Raw genomic sequence first — 25,857 nt, forward strand, 5'->3', positions numbered from 1 at the left:
CTGCCGATCACCTATGCGATCGCTGCAGAAGTGGGAGTATCTGTCAATTTCACGTAACCGCTCCCCAAAGGTGCCAATCTATAATGGGGAGCGGGGAACCCGTCTTTAAAGTGGAACTTCCCCTTTTGGGTGGAGGTCCGCCTTAAGGATATTTCTTCTACAGAGTGGTTTGAATAGGTGCTAGAAGAGAGTGGGAACAGTTTTAAGCTTAGTTAGTGTTTGGCAATCCAACATATAGCCTGATTATTATTTGATTCTGACAAATAGGCAAATTCTGGCCATTGGCAATTTATGTAAACAGCTACCATTACATCTAGGGCTCTCCAGAACCATATTTAGGGGGTATTTCAATTCTGAAGTATTTTAAAATACTCTGCTGCACTGAAATACCTTGGAAAACCCCAAGATATACTGAAACCTGCACTTACTGCACTGGGATATTGGGGGCTTGATTTAAAGCACAAGATAAATGAAGTGCAGACAGCTTATAATTCAAACAACAAGTGCAAATGAATGAAAAAATAATCTAGTTCATGTGACTGTATGCTTGAGGTAAAACAAAAGCACTTCACTGATCAAGCCATGCAAATTCATGATTTGAAAGTCATTCCTCAAGATTCTTCCTGTGATCTGCATATAATTACAGACAAAATTTGTGAGTTTTGGTTTAAAAACTTCATTACAATACAAAACTTACCCCAAACAATGCGAAAACTCTGTGCATGAACCTTTCCTTTGACTGAAGGTTTTGGTGGTGGCCCTGGCTTGTCTGGACAAGTTACAAACTCTATAACCTCACTTGGACCACTTTTCCCCTCCGCGTTATACGCAATAACCTTGAATAAAACATGCTCACAGTCAAACATTCACATAAACCTGAACTAACAAAACATGACATGCCACCTCACCACCTAGAGCATCAGAAGGTCTCTTTTTTGCAAGCCTGTAATACAATTGCAGGAACACCCACAGTGTATTTTAGAAGGTAAATCCTTGTCACTATATAAAATCAGTAAACAATTATAAGGTGAATGCACACTAGCGTTTTTTTTAGCTCAAAAAACACTGGATAAAAAATGCTGGTAGTAGCTCTCAGAAGCGTTTAGGAGCGTTAGCAGTTTATTAGCATTTTTTACTGTACATGTAGTGAAAAAAAAAGCTGTTCGGAGCATGTTAGTAGTGTTTTCTGCTGGAAGAACGCTCCAAAACAACTCTACGGAAAAAAAATTTCTGCTACTAGACGCTGAAGCTCAAAAAATGCTAATAGCCTACAGTAGTGTGCATGGACACATAGGATTAACACTATGCTGATAATAGCTACTAGAAGCTTGAAAAAACGCTAGTGTGCATGGAGCCTAAAACTGTAAAACAAAACAAAAAAAAATATAGCCAAAAGGGCACTCAGAAAACAAAGTCCAGAAGCTAAAGGGTTACAACAATATGAATTGTTCCCACAATTATATGTCACTGAAGCTCAACTGCATAGCTGTCAACTTTCTAAGATGAGAAAGAACACTTTTAAAAGGCAAAAGACACAACCATGTCACACTCCAGTTACAGAGTGGGAAGCATTAATGTGCAAAAAAAAATTACTGGTTTAGCCAATAAGTGCTTTTTTTCACCACTACTTTTTCCTTTCAAAGCCCAACTCCAGGAAATCCCTCTTGCAGTGGTGCTGGGAATGCACTGCTGGGTTAACTGCTCTAGGGGACAGTAAAAGCACTTTTACTTACTGGATGCTCTGCTCCCCCCCTGCTCCAGTGCTGGTCTGTCTCTCTGTGTCTTCACATCCAATGCAGGGCTATGGACCTTCCATCACTGTTGATGGCATCAGAACCTTAGACCGCTGGAGCATGGGGGAGAATATACTGCAGGGACTGGTCTAACAGTGGAGAATCAGGTAAGTAAATCTACTTTTCTAAGTCCCCTAGCCCTAAACAAGGAACTCACCCTTGCTGTGAAGGGGCAGCCACACTGTAAGGTTGAATTTCCAAGTTTCCTGGAATTGGGCTTTAAATAATACATTTTTATAGATGTCAAAACATCTGACAGATGTTACAAGAAGCAGTGAGGAAATATCTCTGCATTTCCTGTCTTGACAGACCACAAACAGAAAAGTAAGAGAAATCACCCCAAAAGGGTCACAGGCAGCATGAAAACAAATGGAAGGTTTAGAAACTTTGTATAAGGCTTTTATTTTTGTCTGTGTCCCCATGAGGAAGAAATCCCCACCTTCATGTCCAGGTGATGGGTGTCAGACAGAACACTAAGATAAATCTCCTCCAGAGGGACACAAGTACTTTTAAAATTGGAAAACATTACTTACGCTTACTTACTCTAAAAATTGGTTTAAGCTTTAATCTAAAAAGTTGTAGGCTGATCAACTTTATTAAAAAAAAAAGTACAGGCGGTCTGTGGGTCACAAACAAGATAGATTCTGTAGGTTTTTTTCTTTGGTTGAATTGGTATATAATTTGGAACAGGTAAATTTTTTAGGTGCAACTCTGGACATGCAATGATGCGGGAATGCTGACAGGTCAGTTGGATAGTAGGTGGCAGCATGCAGTGCTTAGAAAGAGTTTGTAACTCAGGGACTGTCTGTACACAATAGCATAAAAACAATACACACACACGCTAAATTAGAATTCCTTTTCTTCAAAAGGCATCTAAATTTTTAAGTTCTTGTAAGTAAGAGAAATGTATTAACCCTGAATTTGTATTTTGTGCTGCGCCTCAGGTTCTTCACTGTAAATACGAGGTCATCGCCATTATATTTCGGCTTAAAGCCATAGCCCTGTGAAAATACAAACAGGTCAGCAAGATGTGTATCAACTCACAAAACACGGGCTTTATTTAAATTATATTAAAATGAATGCTGGGAACCAAAACCAAAAAACAACAACCACCTATTAATTACAAATTAAATGTTATTTTTTTCTAAAAGAACCATATTTTAACCCAAGTACATAGCACACACCCCCTAAGATAGGCCAACTGGCATCATATATTATCCTTTATTTGTAGTTCATAGGAGATTTTAAGTCCCACTGCCCTAACTCCACTCTTCTATTGCATGTGGCAGCCTGAATGGGCTGTGCCCGCAGTAGATTGTTTTCCTGAAAATGGATTTTCCATACCTGAATTGTTGTTTCTGACCTAAGTAGACCTGGAAATTATACTCCCATTATACTGTTTTTAACAAAACGGATTGTGCAGTATTCTGTAAAAACATCAGAAAACTGGGAGAAGTGCTGAATGTCGGCTGTTCCATCCTGCACCCACACCTGATATGGGGTACTGTTTTAAAATGACACCAGAATAGCTGCTATCCCAGGTTGTTTTACAATGGTACTGGGCATTCAAGTGGTTATAAAACAGCAATGGTAATATCCTGCAATGGTTGAGTATAAACCTTAATCCAATAGAGAAGTTGTGGCAAGATTTGAAAAAGCAAGTAACAATCCCTATGCAACTGAAAAATTGGCTAGATGTGCAATTCCTATAGAAACTTATTCTACACAGGCTCAGGCTGTAATTGCTATCAAATGTGCTTCTACTAAATGTTTACCTGAAAGGGGTGTATTACCCATGTAATCCTATACATCAGGTAACTCCTAATGCAAACCTATGGTGTACGTCATCACGCAGGGTGGACAATATTTCAGGATTGAGTGACTGATGCTTACGCATCATTACTTAAGTGCAGCTCAGACCAGGAGGAATACCCACCCCCTGCCACCGCAGAGAAAGAAGAGGAAGAACCCATGATGTCATTGGATCTGTTAAAGGACTGAAGTCAAAAGGTACAAATAGCTTTTTTTCTTTTTTATTATGGCCTTTGGGGGGAGGGGGGGGGGTTTAAGGGGTTGGAGGTATTTACTTTCAGTGACAGTTCTGCTTTAAACACACATAATAGAACAGAGAAATGTGATACCCATAGGTTATTATGCTTAGAGATTGCAACACATCTATCCATCCTTAGAGAGAAGGCTATCAGAGCTATCACTTGAACCATACCATTTGTATGTGAAAATGCCCTTTAACCCTTCAGTTGCCACCAACTTAAGGTATGTGGTGGCACAGAACCCTGCCCAGGTGGTCTCATCAGTATTCCTTACATCATCTGATTTACTACTCTGCTATAAGCTCATGGTCACTTTAATGTCCATGAACCTGTATCAGATTGGCCCTACTTACTCTTCAGATTAAATTAATAGCTATGATTAGTGGTGGATAAGCCACTATTGCAGCAATTCATTCACAAAGTGACTCCTACTGCTACTGACACTCTACCCCAGATCTATTGGGTGCTGCCAAACAGCCCAATTCTGTGTCCCCTGCACAATCCACTGTCTTATGATCCCTCCTCTGTTTCCCCCCTACTTGTTGTGGAGACAGTAGACTGTGAAGGGGCGAAGACTGCTGGTGGATTAGAAGTTCAGGATGGCCAAGTGGAGGATTGGATTGGTAAATATGACTATCATATTTACCAATCCTTTGCCTGCCTAAATGAACACTGGGGCGATCAGTGTTGATCACCTGGTGTTCATTCATAATTACTAAGACAGCGAGTAATGTGACTGCAGAAAAGAATAAGACCGAGTAGTTGGTCCTCAAAATCATTTCCTATAATTCAAAAGTGAAATATCAGGGGTATGTTCAGAGGAGATACCACCCCCCATATTTGACTAAGTAGTAAAAATAAATAAATAAGATCGTAAAAAATAAATAAATAATGCACGTTGACACAGTGCGCATGTGTTGGTGTCTACTGTGCCCATGTACTGTGCAGTGAGTGGTCACAACAGTGCTTTTTATTGTAAACTTTTTAAAATTACAAGGGAATAACAATATGCTCAGCAGTACAATGCAATGCAATTTCCATGAATGTAATATGCTGTGTTGTGATAAAATGTATGCCTAGATAATTTTATCACGCAGTGTACAGATCAGATGTTACTACAACACAAAATGTGAAGCCAGCCTCCAGATTTATAATGTAAGTTGCCGATTTACAGTTTTGCGTACCTTCGCTTTTCATCATTTTGCAAAAAAGCACAATTTAGAATTTACAAATATTTAATAATGCAATACAGTTTTAGCTTTATACCAAATAAGAATTTTATAAGTTATTTTGTGTTTTCGAGCACCAATAATGATTTTAGTGTATTTTTATGGTATTATAGATTTTTATAAACGTTTGTACAACAATCATGGGACCTACAAAATTATTCTACTGGTCCTGTGCTTTCAGAAAAATCTATGCTTTGGGGGTCTTTTTTAAAAACTCTAAAAGCTGTGAATGAAACATTATAACCTCCATATTTTTTAGAGTACGTTGCTTATTTCTTGCCCTTGCATACGTTATAGCAGCCGTGAGTTTGTTTACATACCTCTACTGCTGCCATACTTCAGTGGAAGTAATAACTGCAATAACCCAAGGTTTTAAACGGAAGGATTACACTCTTAGGGCTCATCTACACTGCAGCTGATAAACTCACGTTTAGGAGATGTTCAGCATTTTTTTCAGCAGCCCCTGAACTCTCCCTAATGTTTTCCTATGTGCCCATCTACACATTGTTGTTTACAGGCAGTTGAGTTTTTTTGAACACAGAAAACTTTCGTTCAGCAGTAGATTTTATCAGCGTTTCAAACGCAAAACACTTGTAAAGGCAGCTAAATGCGTTTATAGGCGGTTGAAAATTTTTTTTTAACTCTTCCATTTCCAGATGCTGTCCAGAGCCTTTTATCATCATGAAAAATGCATGCAAAGCATTTTCCCGGTACTCAAATGGACCTACCACACCAGGTCTTGCATAAAAAAAAATGATAGACACTGCTGCAATAATTTCTGCACTGAAATGAGCTGGAAACACCAAACTCATCCAAAAAAAACAAAAAACAAAAAAGACAAATAATCTCAACAAATACTGCTCTCTCGGCTTCTGCTCTCTCTATTTCTCTCAAAATGTCTGAAATAGTTTTTTTTTTTTTTTTTTTTTTTACTGTTTTTCAGTGCATTTTGGAAGGTCTCCTGAGATTATCTTTAAAAAACGTTTCTAAACGCAAACGCTCATAAACGCGGTATGCAAACGCGGCTAAACAGACGTTTTTTAACCTACGTTTTCCAGCAGTCAGTTTCCATCGTTCAGAAGTGTTCCGTGTACATGGGGCCTTAAATTCCCTGTGCAAGCCCTTGCATAGTTATAACTGTATAATGGCAAGGTATAGGAAACAGAAGGTATTGAGCCACTGGAAACTGTAATCTTGCACTGTGATAAAGACAGGCATATCACCTGAGAAAATAAAGACCTTTGACAAGGAACGTTTGAAGGAGGCCTTGTCGCATAGTCAGAGGACATCTGAATCAATGCATCAATGCTTATTCTCTGGTTAACAAAGAGATGCTAAATAGTGATCTGTACTATATAGTTACAGCCCATGTATTGTCTAAAGCCCAACTGAAGCTTCCCTTACAAGGAAACTCAAAGTGCTGCCAGAATTTAAATGGTTAAGCTCTCACTTTTGTTTTCTTTGTCCTGGAGCTGGTTAGGGTGAAATCAGGCTGTTCCTGACAATAGACTGCAGAGTAGCACTGCTTTGTAAGCACCGGCCTATACGCAGCACTCCAACACAGCACAGTGTTTTCCCTCAAATTATTGCAATACTATCTGGAATTTACATTCCAGATCACATTTATGAACCCAAATTACAGCAGTGCTCTACTCATCAACTACTGCACTATTAGCAGAAATTCACATTCCAGATGACATTAGCCCACTGAAGCAAGCAGATGAAAAATATGGAAAGCCGCACCCTGATATTGAGTCTGGTTAGAATATGTAAGAAAATGGACTCCGCTCATCTCCTCCTGAAGCCACGTGCCTTTAATGTGTTTCACCCACCCCAGGGCTTAATCACAGAGCTCTACTTTGCAACAATATTTTACCACACACTTATCGGTATGATGAAAAACAAAGTTTCATATTGTGTGGATTATCAAGAAGATAAGATGGGAAGTGATAACAGAATTATAGTTAGGAGATGAAGATGTAATGATGTTCCACACAATGCGGAGCTCCTAGGCCTCATGCACACTGGGCGTTTTTACAGCTTCCCCTTAAAATGCATACCAGGATCCCAAAGCCGTTTTTTACACTTTTTTTTTTTTAGTGCTGACAGCTGATAACTAAGCTGTTGTTAAGAACGTGGCGGTCAGCTTCCCAGATTGCTCCTTAACAACCAGCTATTTACTGGTTGTTAAGGACGCCAGCGGCCATGCTCCTTAATGCTGAAGCTACTAAATGTAGCTTACACACTGGGCTAAACATTGCTAAACACTGGCAAAAAACACTAAAACATAAGCATTTTTTGGCCAGCGCTTCTAGAGCAATTGTTATAGCTTTTATACTGTGCATAAAGCCTTAAAGTGTTACTAAACCCACAACAGTAAAATCAGCCTGTAAATGCAGTATAGCATGCTTGTTATACTCACTGTGGAACCTAAGGGGTTAATCCTCTGCATTGTGTAAAATGGCTGTTTGATCCTTCCTTCTCTGTTCCTCCCCTTTTTCAATGGCCACCACTTGTCTCTAGACTGAACTGTAGGCATGGACATGCTCAGTTTGGTGTGTATTGCTAGAGAGGGTTCTTTTTTTTTGGGAGAGTGCATGTGTTCAGCACAGGGCCAATCAGTACTTTCCAGACATAGGTCAAGGGATTTGTATCCTCCTAGAGCAGATAGAAAACTCCTCCTACAAGCTTTAGCTAGTGATGGGTTGAACACAGATAGAAGTCACAAGACAGCTATAACTTCTGATGAGAAAAGGTATTTAGTAATGTATATTTACTAAAATAATTGCATTTCCATGTTCTGTGTACTGTGGGAGACCAGATAAAGTGAATGCAGGGTCCGGGGTTTAGTAACACTTTACAGTCACCTCACTAGTCTATTCACAGACCATAGAGGAACATCTGACCACAAAATGCCAAATCTCACAACAGTAATTTACATGAGAGTGAATGTTCATAGCAATAATGGCTAGAGCCAGCCAATAACAACTTTAAGATAAGTTGGCTGAAGATATCGGATGATCACAAACATGGTGAGTGAAGACTGACCTGGCTGAAATGACTAAGTCTAGAGGCAGTTCAATACCTTTACAGAAAAACATTTATCCCAGGTCACATGAAATGGAAAAACCACACTATATGGCCAATAGTTTATAGAGACCTGATCATATTGCCTATATGAGCTCATTGGACATCCCATTCTATATAAAACCATAAGCATTAAAAAGAGTTAACTCCCTTAAAGCATATCTAAACCTAAAAACAAAGTGCAACTACTTCAGCTCTCATACCTGTACACTTACCAACCTGTATGGACAAGAGCAATTTTTGCATTTCCACTATAGGCCCGTTTAGTCGGTGATAACTTTGTCAATACTTCTAACTAAAGGCAAAACTTTTGTTAGTTTTGGGTGATGTAGAGATGGATTAGAACACCTGTTAGATTTTTATTGCAGTCTGTGTCCCCGTTAGGGTGATTCATCCTCTCTATTTGTCCTGCTTAGCATTAGTGAAAGTAAAAACACCCAATTTTGGGTTGTCACTAGAAAAATAATAGAGGGGAAATCTTCCAATGGGGACACTAGTTCTGCTGACCAGGGGGTCCCCAAAGAATTCCCTTAATTTGCAGGTATTTTACCTCATGTCCTATTTTGCCTACGGAAGAAGAAATAAATAACAAGAAATAAAGGTAAAACTCCCCAATGGGACAAAAATGGCAAAAAATAAACTGAAAAGGGGTTATAACCCTCCCTTACTCTACCCAAAATGAAAAAAAGGTTTGCCTATAGTTCTACTTTACAATAACAAAGTGATACATACATTGGAAAGATTTTTATTTATTTTTGAATACCGTGGCATCCACTGTGTCTGTAAAAAAAATTGCAACCATGCAGTCAACCACACCTTGCCACTGCGTTAGTACGATATCAGTGTTTATTCTATTTCCATAAATCTCTTCCTATAAATATTTGCACAACATTAGGAAGTTTTTAGTGGCACTTCTTGACTAAGGGTTTTGTGTGAAATTTCTGTTGCAATGGTTGCTGCATCTTATGGCCACGTAGGTTAAAATAAATGTTGTGTGTGTTTTGCATGTTTTTTTGTGGAGCTTTCTTTTAGCAATTTTGTATTGCATAAATTATTTCATTTCTATTTAATCCAAACACAAAAAGTTGTAATATACAATTATAAACAAGGAGGAGAAAGCATCACTCATATGATTCCTAAAGTGCTACCATTCCAAAGAAATAAGCATCCACCAAATACCTGTAGTAAAGGAACTTAGCACTGAGGATACATTTATAAAAAAATATATACAGTTGTGCTCAAAAGTTTGCATACCCTGGCAGAAATCATGAAATGTTGGCATTGATATTGAAAATACAGTCATGGCCGAAATTGTTGGCACCCTTGATATTTCTCCAGGAAATCATGTATTTCTCACGAAACGTATTGCATTAACACATGTTTTGCTATACACATGTTTATTCCCTTTGTGTGTATTGGGACAAAACAAAAAAAGGGAGGAAAGAAAGCAAATTCGACATAATGTCACACAAACCTCCAAAAATGGGCTGGACAAAAGTATTGGCACCCTTTCACAACTGCGGATAAATAAGAATGTTACAAGCATGTGATGCTCCTGTAAACTCACCTGGGGCAAGTAACAGGTGTGGGCAATATAGAAATCACACCTGAAAGCAGATAAAAAGGAGAGACGTTCACTTAACCTTTGCATTGTGTGTCTGTCTGTGCCACACTAAGCATGGACAACAGAAAGAGGAGACGAGAACTGTCTGAGGACCTGAGAACCAAAATTGTGGCAAAATATCAACAATCTCAAGGTTACAAGTCCATCTCCAGAGAACTAGATTTGCCTTTGTCCACAGTGCGCAACATTATCAAGAAGTTTGCAACCCATGGCACTGTAGCTAATCTCCCTGGTCGTGGACGGATGAGGAAAATTGATGAAAAATTGCAACGCAGAATAGTCCGGATGGTGGATAAGCAGCCCCAAACATGTTCCAAAGACATTCAAGCTGTCCTGCAGGCTCAGGGAGCATCAGTGTCAGCGCGAACTATCCGTCGACATTTAAATGAAATGAAACGCTATGGCAGGAGACCCAGGAGGACCCCACTGCTGACACAGAGACATAAAAAAGCAAGACTACAGTTTGCCAAAATGTACTTGAGTAAGCCAAAAGCCTTCTGGGAAAACGTCTTGTGGACAGATGAGACCAAGATAGAGCTTTTCGGTAAAGCACATCATTCTACTGTTTACCGAAAACGGAATGAGGCCTACAAAGAACAAAACACAGTACCTACGGTAAAATATGGTGGAGGTTCAATGATGTTTTGGGGTTGTTTTGCTGCCTCTGGCACTGGGTGCCTTGACTGTGTGCAAGGCATCATGAAATCTGAGGATTACCAAAGGATTTTGGGTCGCACTGTAGGGCCCAGTGTCAGAAAGCTGGGTTTGCGTCCAAGATCCTGGGTCTTCCAGCAGGACAATGACCCCAAACATACGTCAAAAAGCACTCAGAAATGGATGGCAAAGAAGCGCTGGAGAGTTCTGAAGTGGCCAGCAATGAGCCCAGATCTAAATCCCATTGAACACCTGTGGAGAGATCTTAAAATTGCTGTTGGGAAAAGGTGTCCTTCCAATAAGAGAGACCTGGAGCTGTTTGCAAAGGAAGAGTGGTCCAAAATTCCGGGTGAGAGGTGTCAGAAGCTTATTGATGGTTATAGGAAGCGACTGATTTCAGTTATGTTTTCCAAAGGGTGTGCAACCAAATATTAAGTTAAGGGTGCCAATACTTTTGTCCAGCCCATTTTTGGGGTTTTGTGTGACATTATGTCATATTTGCTTTTCTGCCTCTGTTTTATATTTGTTCCAATACATACAAAGGGAATAAACATGTGTATAGCAAAACATGTGTTAATGCAATACCTTTTTTGTGTGAAATACTTGATTTTCAGGAAAAATATCAAGGGTGCCAACAATTTCGGCCATGACTGTATGACGGATCATGCCAAAAAAACTTTATTTAAAGTGGAACTTCACTCTCAATCAACAGTGGCTAGTTTGAATCCTCATGCTGCTAGCATTAGTAAATAGTAAAAGTAGATTACATTTATCCTCCGTTCACATCAAGCTCGACTTTGAAATTGTGCGACTTACAATGAAGTCGCACGATTTCAAAGTCGGGGGACCCGCCGATTTCAAGTGCGATTTGCAAGACATCTGATACAGATGTCTATGCAAATAGCACCAAAAGTCGTGCATGTACTACTTTTGAAATCAGTGCGGCTCTGACCAAGTCAGAACCGCACTGATATGTCCGCTCCAATTGCGGACAATAGGGTGCGACTTGGCATGCAATTTGCAAGTCACAGGGCATGCAAATCGCACGCCAAGTCGCATCCAGTGTGAACCAGGGCTTGTTTTAAACTATTTTTTACAGTTCTTTAGTTACTTCCTGGTTTCCTTGCCTAGGCAAATGATGTCACACATCCCAAAAGTCTTCAGAAGGGACGGTTTTTCTCAGCTAAGCACATCCTCCTGCCTGTGTGCCTAAACTAAGGGCAGATGGATTCCAGGAAGTAATTGCTACATGAATCATCTTGCCTTTCCCCAAGATGGCCATGGCCAGAAATGCTAGGGGGTGTTAAGTGATTTCTTAGCAAAATAAAGCACGGTGACATGTATGGGTTTGTGAGATTGCTTTGAATATTAAAAACAAATTAAATAGCGTTTTGGGTTTGTGGTGCTCAGATACATTGTAGTTTCACTTTAAGGATAGTGGCCATATGAAGCCATTTATTATCATAAATTTGTTTGGCTCCTTTTTAAGGCCAGTTCACATAATGTCCGCATTTGAATCGCACAGGAACGCACTGTGTGTTCCTGTGCGATTCACATGCAGTTCTGTGCAATTTCAGCCCATTGATTTTGAGGCTGAAACCGCACCACACCAGAAGTAGTGCATGCACTAATTTTTAAAACGCACAACAACTGGATCGTATGGTATAAAAGTACCATGCGATCTGGTTTAGGCAGGTGCGGGCAAATTCACTTCATTTGGGGTGTCAAATTTCTATTGACACCTGCTGCAGATTGAAAATGTAGTGCATTTTGCATACGGTTTGAATCGCACAGCGTGTTCTTGGGCGATTCAGATGCGGGCATGGTGTACACTGGCCCTAAATCATAGTAACAGAGATCACCCAAATAGCCCTGATCAAAAGTTTACATAGCCTGCTGTCAAACCCAATCATATCTCTCCCCTTTGCACACAATTTGCTCACCATCATACTATAAAGTAATCTCTGGTCCTGGATTTAGGAGTTAACACGCACACTAAGAACTATACCTAGAATGGAAAATATGGTGATAGCCAAGTTTAAGCCACTACTTTCAGATATCCGTTAAGATACTGCACGAAGAGCAAAATTTGGGTATCCTGGATAGGCAAACTTGCTTTTAAAATGAGTCTTCCAAAGATATTATACCTAATCCGTACACCACCTATCCCCGTTAAAGCTTCATACCTAGCAGAGTTAAACAAGATTCTTAAAAAATTCATTTGGCAGGGTAAAAGGGCACATTGTTCTTACAAGCACCTTATTAGACACAGGATGGCAGGCGGTGTGGGATGGAAGGACAAATATGACTATTATATCGCTACCCAACTGGCTCATATCAAACATTGCTTCAGAGTGCCACCTGAGACCCTATGGGCTGGCATAGAATCTGCTTGTATGCAATCCACTAGCCTGAGTCTACTATTGTTAGATGCCTGGACACCGCTCAAAAAGGACGAACATACCACTTCCAACACAAACATGCATTTCTGCTTGGAGAGTATTACTCCGTCAATGTGTGCATAGACCCCTCAGATTCCAATTACATCTGCCCATAGAAAGTTTAGAAATGCTGATCCAATACATATCCATGCACAACTTAGTGGAAAGAGGCTTAAAATGGATTAATGAGTTCATGGAAGGTACTGTTCCTAAAACAGTTAGGGAGGTCGTATTCCAAGATCAATTTGGGTACTAATTTTCTTTTGCCAACACTCGTATCGGGAGTTTCCTACTACAACACCCCTTGACAGTACACGTCAACTCACAGGCATGGAAATTCTATATCATGTCATCTGAGATGGCAAAGGTACATCCATATTTTATAACTTGCTTCAACTTAAAAGACAATTTGAAAAAAACCCCGCCAATGTTATGGGAAGTGGACTTTGGGAAAGCTTTCACTTGCTTGCAATGATCCACTGCCCTTCGTTATATTCACATTGTCGCGCACTGCATTAACCACTGGGACTTGCCCCAGAAGATAATGGCGAGATGGTTTAGTACTGTTCAACTGATTATTAAATGGGAAATTTGGGGATCTCTTGATACCAAGCCAAGGTCAGGTAGACCAAGATTGCAGCCACAACTGCCAGAAGAATTGTTCAGGATACAAAGAAAAAGCCACAGACAACCTCAAAAGAAATACAGGCTGCTCTGGAAAAAGATGCTGTGGTTGTTTCATGGAGCACAGTACAATGATACTTGAACCAAAATGAGCTGCATGAATGAGATGCCAGAAAGAAGCCTTAACTGTGCCGATGCCACAAAAAAAGCCCATTTACAATATACCCAACACCATGACATGCCTCACAGCTTCTGGCACACTGTAATCTGGAATGACAAGACCAAAATAGGGCATTATGGTCACAACCATAAGTGCTATGTTTGGAGAGAGGTCAACAAGGCATATAAAGACAAAAATACCATCCCCACTGTGAAGCTTGGAGGGGGCTCACAAATGTTTAGGGGATGTGTGGGCTCTATGGGCACAGGGAATCTAATGAAAATTAATGGCAAGCTGAATGCAGCATTTTATCAGAAAATATTGGCAGACAATTCGTATTCTCCTGCACGAAATCTCCTGCTACGCATGGGGCGCTCTTGGACTTTCCAGCAAGACAATGATTCTAAGCACAAGTCCAAGTTGACCCTCCAGTAGTTACAGCAGAAAAAAGTAAATGTTTTGGAGTCGCCATCACAGTCTCCTGACCTTAATATCATCAAGCCACTCTGGGGAGATCTCAAACATGTCGTTCATGCAAGATGACCAAAGACTTTGCATGACCTGGAGGCATTTTGCCAAGATGAATAGGCAGCTATATCAGCTGCAAGAATTTGGGGCATCATTGACAACTATTACAAAAAACTGCATGCTGTCATTGATGCTAAAAGGGGCAATTCACAGTATTAAAAGGGTATGCAGACTTGAACAGGGGTCATTTCATTTGTTTACTTAGTGAATATGCATCCAATAAGAAATAAAAGAAATGTGTTTTGCTTGCTCACTCATGTTTTCTTTCAAAATGGTACATACTATTACCAACTCTCCAAGGATATGCAATCTTTTGAGCACAACCGTGTGTGTGTGTGTATATATATCCTAATGGATGTCTTATTAACCCTATAAAATCATTACTGGTCCTGATGGAGTGGATTTATTCTATAAAATGCATTGCAACTCTTTCCCTGTGAAGGTGGGATATATACTGTGTTTGTCTCAACATATAATAATGACAGTGGTCATATCATATGCGTATAGACGAAAATCTCTAGTTATTGAACATCGTTTATTTGTAATATATATTTTTAGTGTAGTGTTGTTTTTTTAGCTTTATTGTAAATAAAAAGTACACATTGTATTCTAGAATTTCTCCCATTTAAAATGATGATGTTTATGATAAAAAAAAACATAGACAAGTTTATTTCTTTAATTGTGCACATTATATATATATATATATTTCTTTAACTGTGAATATTTACATTGCACACACAGTGTGTGCTGACAGACATTTTAGTGCTTTGTAAAACGTCTGTCACAACAAGGACACACAGGCAAACAATTGTTTCCTATGTGTCCCATTCACACTGCAGCCTAGGACTGTGCTGCACTTTATCGCAGTGCGCAGCACTGCACCGCAGAAAATCACATGGACTGTACAGCACTATGAATAAGGGTTATGTTCTGTACACATTAAATAAAGTTTGTACAATAAATAAAAGAAAAAAGAACAACCCATACCGACTGTGTCCCATTCACACTGCAGCCTAGGACTGTGCTGCACTTTATCGCAGTGCACAGCACTGCACTGCAGAAAATCACATGGACTGTACAGCGCTATGAATAAGGGTTATGTTCTGTACACGTTAAATAAAGTTTTACAATAAATAAAAGAAAAAAGAACAACCCACACCGCACTGCCCCCTACCACAGCTGGGAGCGGACAGCTGCAGGAGCGGCAAATAACCCTGGTAGCTGTACGCTATAGTAATGCTGAAAAAAAGAAAAAAAAAAGAAATGTAATGGTTAAAAAAAAATATACATAAAATAATGAGAAAAATAACAGGTAAGGGACGAAGAGGAGGAATGAGTTAATTAGAACTGATTAGGACAGAGCTCCTACATTCGAGATCCTCAAATGGTTAATATATTGCCGCATAGTTTAACCTCACAGTGTAGGTATGATGGTTGAGCATCTACAAATGTTTGCTCATATATGTAACATTAGTGCCCCTAAGCAGAATTAATAAGATGAGATAGGAAAAGTAATCAATTACCGAACAGGATGTATGAATTTGTTTACTGCACATACCGAGGTTTCGTCTTCCATTTCCAAAATATAAGAAATTCCTTCATCGAACGGTGTACCTGAGGGTTTAGTCCATTGTATTGATAACCAACTAATTCCAGCTTTAAGAAGTGTAGGACTTGCTGGCACTGTGGGAGCACTGCCTGAGGTGTAGAACAACACTTCTTCGCTGAAACCACTTGGAAAAACAGAATAAAATGGTCAGCCAAACCACAAAGGAAGATAATAGAGATAGAAGCACAAAGTAAAATGAAAACATTAAAAACAAAAAACTAATTTGCACACAGAAGGTATCATACCTCATGCCCATGTCGTTTTTTGCTGCAAGCCTGAAAGTGTATCCCATTGCTGGTGACAGCTTTGTTACCCTAAACTGCTTCTGTAGTCCATAGTAACATTGGGAAAACTCTTGGCACCCCTTTCCCTAAGAGAAAAAAAAATGCAACAGTTAATTTTAATTCTAAAACAATAAGCATGTTTATGGGTTTTCGAATGTAAGTATGTATACTTTTTTACCACAAATGTAAAATACGGAAGGAATCAGCATATAGAACACACAGGGCACCATAATGAAGTGGTCTATACTAGTGGTCTATACTAATTATAGAAAAATATCATCAGCTGCTATTTAAGCATACCAGGACCTGCTAAAGGGCTTGTTCACATGGATGGCAGCCCTTGCTGGCCAGATGAAAAACAAATATTACAGTGTATCGCTTTTCAGAGGGCAATTGACAGGCAGCAGGGATGCGATATGTTGCCTCCTCAATGACGGTTTTAACCCTCAAAAGCCCAGACCACCACGCTGCAACCAAATCCACTGCACACGGCTGGGGCACAGCCACATTCACTTCCTATTTGGCGGTAGTGCCAAATGTCGAACACAACATAGGTTTTCATTTTTACTGCAGCATGTTGTACAGCCCTGAGTGGCTGAAAACTCTTTAGGTGAACGATAAAACTGTGGCTCAACCACCTATTTTTAATGCCCCCAGTGCGAACAAGGTCTAACTTCACCAGAACTAGCTCACAGCATCCATAGGTGCTTACATCAGAGGTTGTAAAACTGAGGCTTAACGATGAGACAGGTTCCCTTGAAACAGGCTCCCCCCCAAAGCGGGCAGGGGGCTTATCAGAATCCCTTTAACAAGGGAGCCCCAGATTCCGCCCCCCCCCCCCATGTGAATGAGTACCCCTACTCATTCACAAAAAAACAAAAAAGTGTAGTGTCAAAAAAGACAGGACATGTTCTTTGACAAGTCCTTTATTAAAAGAATGTCCCCTGCAGTAGATCCAACGTCAATCATGATGCCTGTCATCACCGCCGCTGCTGACCCAAAAAAAGAATAATAAAAAAAAAAGAAAGAAAAAGAAAAAAAAAGCTTCGCTTCCAACGATGGTTTCCAGCCTTCTGCCTGTTCCGATGGTTTGGCAGTTCTTAAATATGTAAGGGGCGGGGCCACCCGGGGAAATGACTCGGGGTCACATGCGTTGTGGGGAAGAGGCCCTTGTCCCCATCAACATGGGGACAAGGTGCTTTTAAAATTTTGGCGTGGGAGTTCCCCTCAAAATCCATATCAGACCTAAAGGGCTTGGTATGCATGGGAGGAGGGACCCCACGCCATTTTTTAAATAATTTTTTTAATTGCCGGCAATTCTTTTACATTCAGCTGTCAGTGGGGAACTCCGCTGACAGCTGAAACATAAACACATGGTAGTCACTACTAAAATACTGCATGACCTGATAAAATAACTCATGCGGTATTTTATTAGCGTTTACTTTTTTCTGATCTCCAGAATGGAGTAATTGGTTTTCAATGCATTTCTATGAGAAAAGGCGTTTTGGTTTACAAATTTTTCGCTATATGAAAAGTCCTGCAGAACTAATTAAATTCGAAAACCGAGGTATTCTGTATATTAAAAGGGGTGAATTATTCAGAATAGGGCAGGAAGAAAAAATATTTCCCTGCTTGTTTACAGATAGGTGCACCTTTACAAACCAAAAAAGCCAACAGCTTCCCAACTCTTTGCCTCTGCATCACTTATCATCATGTAACTTACCTTTTTCAAAAGAAAACCTCCATTTTCACTAGCCAGCCTGTTTGGAGAGGGCTTTACCCTTATGAGTAAGTGTTTTTCCCTCTTAATACCTGATGCAAATAATAGAGCTTGGCTATAGGAAATAAAGGCTGTTTGTTCACTGTATGTGCTGAAGTAAAGATGGATGCTGCCATTATTCTTTGCAGCCACAATTGCTCTGAGGTTGGCGAGCGAGTTGGGCTACAACTGTACAAGCATTTTGTCAGCTGAAGATTAGAGGCTGGGGAAAAGGAATGGAGGAGCAGCGTTTTACTTATCGTTTAAAGTGGTTGCAAACCCTTTTATATACCCACTGAAGTGACAAGCTTTAGGCGATACAAGGAGATTAAACAAATCCTCCTACATAAGTTTTGCCTGTTTATCTGCAGCACCCTCTCCTCTACAGTCTCTTAAGCACACATTTTAAACAGCGTTTCTGAGCATCAGAAGGCAGGGGAGCAGGGATCTAATTTCACACAATGCACAGCATAGAACAAGAAGATGAGTGTAATCTGAGACCTGAGTGGGGGGACAGGGTTAGGACACAAACACCCTCTACAAAGTCCCATAGGGAAATATGCACAGATGAGACCATCAGTCCCCTGCTGTGAGCTAGAGTGGGGCGGGGGCCCTCTCCCGGGATCGTCTAGTGTCACCATAGACTATGCAGAATAATAGGAGGATAGCCAGAAATCATAGTAAGTGCTTTGAATCAAGGGACGTACGCACTATAGAAAGATATGCTTCATTGTTTTTCATTTCAGAGGTTTAAAACCACTTTAGGGATTAAGAACCACAGCAAAGAAATATGTTAAATACAAAGACTGTAATGTGTTTAATATGCTTCAGGACAAATTAGGTACCAAATTTCTGTATAGCAATAGTAAATAAAAATTCTGTAATAAAATAATTTTTCTGTTGCACTTACTTCATCCCACTCTAGAAGATAACTGTGTATCTTTGAACCATTGTCACATGATGCCTAGAAATAGAAACACATCATACAGTTTATTAGTTAGACAAAATAGTCAAATAGAAAACGGGCCTGAGGCGTGCAAATTCAGTATGACCCTTATCTCAGCATGAAGTTTCGCAATAATCTCATATTGATCATCAACCAGGGCACAGAAAAATACATGTCAGATTATGATAGGAAGAACACAGGACAAAAATAGGTTTAGCCTTCTTGAATTTCAGGCAAAGCTGAACAAGAAGGAAATATTGGAGATGCAATTGCTGACTGCTGAGCTATGATCCTTATCCTTCCTTTTCTAAGTGGTGAGACATTGGCCTTGAATAAGTACTGCATGTACATACAATGTCAGGTGTCCAGCTATGTGAACAGCTGGCTAGCACATTCTGGGTCACTGACTTACTAGTAAATAAAAGATAAAGATGTCAGCTGTGGACTTTGCATCTTCAAAAAGAAATAAGCAACAGCAACATATCCAGGGGTGTGGACATTTTTGAAAAAACTACTTGTCCAGGGACTAAGGTGTCCTTTTATCATGCAGCGGTAAATGACCGCTGCTCAGTTCTCCGGCATTCTCAGAGGAGAGAGTTCTCCTCTGAATGCCTTTTTATGAAGCGGTGTAGATCACTTCTCCGAATGAAGAGAGAAGCGATCTACAAACGCTCTGAATGCTAGTAAACGGTGTTTGACTGATCTCTTACTGTAATCTCTCACGTTTTCCAGCATTTGTAGATCGCTTCTCCCTTCATTCGGAGAAGTGATCTACACTGATTCATAAAAAGGCATTCAGAGGAGAACTGTCTTCTCTGAGAATCCCGGAGAACTGAGCAGCAATCATTTACAGCTGCTTCATAAAAGGACACCATAGTGCTACCAATAGAGATTTAGAACTAATAATTTTTTGTAATAGTTTTTGTAGCACAGTTGATCTACAAAAAATATTTTGTGTAGCCTAATGCGATAACTGTCAGAAAGCAAATTGTTAAAGTACTCAGCAACAAGAGATTAAAAACACCTGTGTAGCTTAACTCTCTAGTCTCCATCTCCAAAGCTTGCTATTATTTGTAAAATCCCCCATTACATTTATGAGAAACACTCGTGTGCCACTCAGACTAGATTAACTAGGAGTCTAACAGGAACCAAGCCCTGCCAATTGCCATCCAAACTTTTAAGCTACGTTCACACTAGCTGTGTCAACAGGCGTCAGACAGGTGTTTGGGAAGCGTTTTTAATGCACAAAGCACAAACTGTATGCACACACATGATGCAAGTGCCAGAGGGGGCCCCAACACAAACAGCTAACTATGGGGTTCCCTTCACTCACACCGCCGCCCATATTGTATATACGATTTTGACTCAATACATTGTGGATCATTTTTCACTATTATTTGGATTTCAAACATTTCCTATTGTCAATGGCTAGCTCCTACTTTTATTTGTTCCCAAAATTAAAACAATAGTAGACAGGCACAAAGAGGAGGTCTTTGTGAATAACAGTTACCAGGCATCTTGTGGAGGGTGCTTTAAGGCAGGATGTTTACTCTGAACATTTAAAATGGTTGACAGGTTCATTTTAAAAAGTCCACACAGCACAGACCTAAGCAATTTAAAATTGGTTTAGCAGAGGTCACCATAAGTGAAAACCTGTGTCAAAAGGACTAATGAGATAAAGACAGCCTAAAATTAAACACAAATCTCTGCATCTGCTGTAAAAGCCCCATCTTTTATTATTTCTGCCATCCTGTTGCTCTTTTGATGTAATAGGTATCATCACTGACCATGTGGAACACTCATAAAATGAATGGAGTAGGGCCTAGCCCAGCAATGGGCAAACTACGGCCCGCGGGCCGTATACGGCCCGGCGGACCTTTTAATCCGGCCCGCGGAGCTAGGCTCCCGCTAGGCTCCTCTCACAGTCCGCCCCGAAGACCGGTGTAGCATGAAAATCTGTCTCCTATGAGGATCTGTCCCCCTCGACGTATCTGCGCATGTGCCGGAGATCGCCGATCGTCTGCTAATGCCTGAAACTGGCACATACGCAGATACGTCGAGGGGGACAGATCCTCATAGCAGACAGATTTTCATGCTACACCGGAACGGCGCGGGAACACGGCGAGAGGAACGCGCGGAGCAAAGGTAAGTGAATTGACACAGGGGGGACTTAATATAGGGAATTAATTACTATAGGGGGGATGAATTACTATAGGGGGGATGAATTACTATAGGGGGGATGAATTACTATAGGGGGGATGAATTACTATGGGGGATGAATTACTATGGGGGATGAATTACTATAGGGGGGATGAATTACTATAGGGGGGATGAATTACTATATGGGGGATGAATTACTATGGGGGATGAATTACTATGGGGGATGAATTACTATATGGGGGATGAATTACTATATGGGGGATGAATTACTATATGGGGGATGAATTACTATATGGGGGATGAATTACTATGGGGGATGAATTACTATGGGGGATGAATTACTATGCTTACTATGGCGGAATATTACTATACTTACTATGGATGACACATACACATCATTCATCTATTCTTGGTCCGGCCCCCGGGTCCAATATATGAACCCATTGTGGCCCTCAAGTCAAAAAGTTTGCCCACCCCTGGCCTAGCCAAACTTTTACAAGAAAAATTGACTTGCACATAAAATTTTATCTGCATATATCTTTTTCTCAATTATGGGTTTTGTTATGCAGTTTTCAATAGTGGTACCACCAGCTCTCAGTTTGAATTTATGTTTATAACTGATTCACTTTAGTCACCAGGGATGATTTCTCTGAGTCAGTCTGAAACAGGATAATAATGCAAATGAGATCTGGTTTTCAATCCTACCGAAGTTGGGGGGTCAGAAGCACATCATGGCAACCTGGGTACTATTGCTCACACTGATAAGGACCATGTTAGGATTTACAGATCACAAAATAGAACGCTGCTTAATTACATCAAAACAAAACAAAGGCAGCAGACTGTTTAAACATGTTGCCTGGCATCACTCTTCAATGAAGTGTGAAAAGAAAAGACTGAATTATCGGTAGGTAGCCAGGGGTTTCCTGACCAGTGATTCACTAACTGTATGAGCAGTGAATTTCTGCTAGAAATATGAGCAATTATTTACTAGCATATGAATGTACTCAAAGGAAGTAGGAGGAAGGACTGCTTCCACTCTCCAAACACAATCTGATAAAGAGAGCAGGTGCTATTTCCACCACTCCATGCCTGATATCGCCATTCTCTTTTACTTTCAAAATGTTCAATTAGTGGAATCAAGTAACTAATTGTATCAAACATTGGCCACCGACTTGATGAAATCAAGCAAAACAAAAACATTATTAGCTTTGGAAAGCAAGATTAAATGTTTCATTCTGAATAACAATGATGACAATAATAACAAATGGATAGATGTTAAATGGAATTTTGAAGACTTTACCAATCACTTAATGGATTTTGGCCCATCCGTTCAGTAACATGGAGGGACCACAATGGTTCGAGACCCTGTCCCATTGTTGCTTGCTTTATAGCTTTGCCCAATACGATATGTCAATTGACACTGGTTGTAAAAGCTATAAAGTCTCATTCACACTACATGCAGTGACTGTGGTTTTCTGCATTGGATAAATGCCAATCGCAACAAAGGCACATATAAAACAATTATCTTCTTTGTGCATCGTTCACAGCACAACACTGGTGTGAAGTGCACAACAATGCAGACATGCTGCACCTTTCCACAGCGTGCTGGATAGCACTGTATATCACCTCACTGTTGGCCAGAGACATGAATCAAGTGTCACAGTGTGACAATTATTCAAATAGAATTAAAAAAAACCAAAAAAACCAAACAAAAAGAAATGACAGATGTCCACCTAGTAAAATGCTGCATTTCACTATGTGGCTACTGTGAACACGCCCAATAGCGCATTTCAGGTGGCAGGGATTATGAATGCTATAAATAAACTTCCGTATTTTCTGGCGTATAAGACGACCCCCTACTTTTCCTGTTAAAATATAGGGTTTGGTCTATACTCACCGTATAAGACTACCCCTCTTCCAACGCACACCAAATAAAAATTAAAAAACATCAGATTTGATTTCAATATGGTATGGTATTTCAGTATGGTATTCCAATGATGGGGTGCTATTCCTCCCACTGACACCAATGATGGGGCACTATTCCTCCCACTGACACCAATGATGGGACACTATTCCTTCCACTGACACCAATGATGGTGCCCCATCATTAGTGTCAGTGGGAGAAATAGTGCCCCATCATTGGCGTCAGTGGGAAGAATTGTGCCCCATCATTGGTGTAAGTGGGAAGAATCGTGTCCCATCATTGGTGTCAGTGGGAGGAATCGTGTCCCATCATTGGTGTCAGTGGGAGGAATAGTGCCCCATCATAGGTGTCAGAGCAAGGAATCGTGCTCCATCATTGGTGTCAGAGCAAGGAATCGTGCTCCATCATTGGTGTCAGAGCAAGGAATCGTGCTCCATCATTGGTGTCAGAGCAAGGAATCGTGCCCCATCATTGGCGTCAGTGGGAGGAATAGCGCCCCATCATTGGCGTCAGTGGGAGGAATCGTGCCCCATCATTGGCATCAGTGGCAGGAATCGTGCCCCATCATTGGTATCAGTGGGAGGAATAGTGTTCCATCATTGGTGTCAGTGGGAGGAATAGTGCCCCATCATTGGTATCAGTAGGAGGAATAGTGCCCCATCATTGGTATCAGTGGGAGGAATAGTGCCCCATCATTGGTATCAGTGGGAGGAATAGTGCCCTATCATTAGTATCAGTGGGGGGAATAGTGCCCAGTCTTTGGTGTCAGTGGGAGGAATAGTTACCCGTCATTGGTGTCAGTGGGAGGAATCGTGGCCCGTCATTGGTGTCAGTGGGAGGAATAGTGTTCCATCATTGGTGTCAGTAGGAGGAACAGTGCCCCATCATTGGTATCAGTGGGAGGAATAGTGCCCCATCATTGGTATCAGTGGGAGGAATAGTGCCCTATCATTAGTATCAGTGGGGGGAATAGTGCCCCATCATTGGTATCAGTGGGAGGAATCGTGGCCCGTCATTGGTGTCAGTGGGAGGAATAGTGGCCCGTCATTGGTGTCAGTGGGAGGAATAGTGCCCCATCATTAGTATCAGTGGGAGGAATAGTGCCCCATCATTGGTATCAGTGGCAGGAATAGTGCCCCATCAGTATCAGTGGGGGTAATAGTGCCCCATCAGTATCAGTGGGGGGAATAGTGCCCCGTCTTTGGTGTCAGTGGGAGCAATAGTGCCCCGTCTTTGGTGTCAGTGGGAGGAATAGTGCCCCGTCATTGGTGTCAGTGGGAGGAATAGTGTCCTAACATTGGTGTCAGTGGGGGAAGGAATAGTGTTCCATCATTGGTGTCAGTGGGGGGTGGAATAGTGCCCCATCATTGGTGTCAGTGGGGAGGAGGAATAGTGCTCCATCGTTGGTGTCAGTGGGAGGAATATTGCCCCATCATTAGCATCAGTGACACCAATGATGGGGCACTATTCCTCCCACTGACACCAATGACACTTGCTGACCCCTGTTCCAGCATGGTGCTGATGCAGCCAGCATACGTGGTTGCAGCAGCACCTCTGCACGGCACACTTACCGGCCGCTATCTCATTCGATTTTCGCGGGGGCCGCTCGGCTCCGCCTCCTAGCCGGTGATTGGCCGCCTGTGTGCCTTTCCAGAGCTACAGTTCTGGTGCCCAATCACCGGTAAGGAGGTGGAGCCGAGCGGCCGCGCGAACATTGAGAGGCTGAACTGAATGAAGGAGCAGCCGCGCTTCCTGGACTGGATCGTCGTGGGACTGGGTAGAAACAGCAGCCCCCTTCCTGCCCTTGTACTTAGTGTCCCTTCCGTTGGAAGGGGGGGGCAGCGGCGGCACCGCGCCGCCCCCCTAAAAAGTGCCGATCTGACACCAAGTGTCAGCATGCCGTATACCGGCGTATAAGACAACCCCCGACTTTTGAGAAGATTTTCATGGGGAAAAGAAGCGTCTTATACGCCGGAAAATATGGTATGTAATATAGGGGCTATAGAAAGAAGAATTCTGTGGGTTATTACCAGATCTCACAGAAGTGAGTACGCCCCTCACATTTTTGTAAATATTTATTTATATCTTTTCATGTGAAAACACTGAAGAAATGACACTTTGCTACAATGTAAAGTAGTGAGTGTACAGCTTGTATAACAGTGTAAATTTGCTGTTCCCTCAAAATAACACAACACACAGCCATTAATGTCTAAACCGCTGGCAACAAAAGTGAGTACACCCCTAAGTGAAAATGTACAAATTGGGCCCAATTAGCCATTTTTCCTCCCCAATGTTATGTGACTCCTTAGTGTTACAAGGTCTCAGGTGTGAATGGAGAGCAGGTGTGTTAAATTTGGTGTTATCGCTCTCACTCTCTCATACTGGTCACTGGAAGTTCAACATGGTACCTCATGGCAAAGAACTCTGAGGATCTGAAAAAAAAGAACTGTTGCTCTACATAATGATGGCCTAGGCTATAAGAAGATTGCCAAGACCCTGAAACTGAGCTGCAGCACAGTGGCCAAGACCATACAGCAGTTTCACAGGACAGGTTCCACTCAGAACCGGCCTCACCATGGTCGACCAAAGAAGTTGAGTGCACATGCTCAGCGTCATATCTAGAGGTTGTCTTTGAGAAATAGACGTATGAGTGCTGCCAGCATTGCTGCAGAGGATGAAGAGGTGCGGGGTCAGCCTGTCAGTGCGCAGACCATACGCCGCACACTGCATCAAATTGGTCTGCATGGCTGTCGTCCCAGAAGAAAGCCTCTTCTAAAGATGATGCACAAGAAAGCCCGCAAACAATCTGCTGAAGACAAGCAGATTATGGACATGGTATACAGAAAAAGTGAGCGCTACTAATAGAGGAGGAACGGACAGCCTGTGACGCCTCTTTACCACCCAGACCATGTGGAGGTCTGGGTGCTTGCTGTTTACAAGGGTCAGTAACTTACTTTTATTTGTAATTCTGTGTTCTCTGGCTT

At 41.2% G+C, this 25,857-nt stretch overlaps 1 protein-coding gene across 4 annotated transcripts in view; it reads right to left on the minus strand.

Annotated features, from left to right (window-relative positions):
* Window positions 1-25,857, minus strand: part of FNDC3A (fibronectin type III domain containing 3A) — a 341,321-nt gene that overhangs the window by 44,813 nt on the left and 270,651 nt on the right. For all 4 annotated transcript variants that reach the window (XM_089654386.1, XM_089654387.1, XM_089654389.1 and 1 more), the window contains 5 exons: window positions 18,754-18,807; window positions 16,046-16,170; window positions 15,750-15,924; window positions 2,708-2,794; window positions 698-836 (listed from right to left, as the gene is read on the minus strand). In XM_089654386.1, coding sequence (XP_089510512.1) covers window positions 698-836; window positions 2,708-2,794; window positions 15,750-15,924; window positions 16,046-16,170; window positions 18,754-18,807 — 580 coding nt within the window. The remainder of the gene's footprint in view (window positions 1-697; window positions 837-2,707; window positions 2,795-15,749; window positions 15,925-16,045; window positions 16,171-18,753; window positions 18,808-25,857) is intronic.

This window comes from Staurois parvus, unplaced genomic scaffold (genome assembly GCF_062004578.1).
Source record: "Staurois parvus isolate SC_StPar_1 unplaced genomic scaffold, SC_StPar_1.0 ptg000761l, whole genome shotgun sequence".
NCBI lineage: Eukaryota > Metazoa > Chordata > Amphibia > Anura > Ranidae > Staurois > Staurois parvus.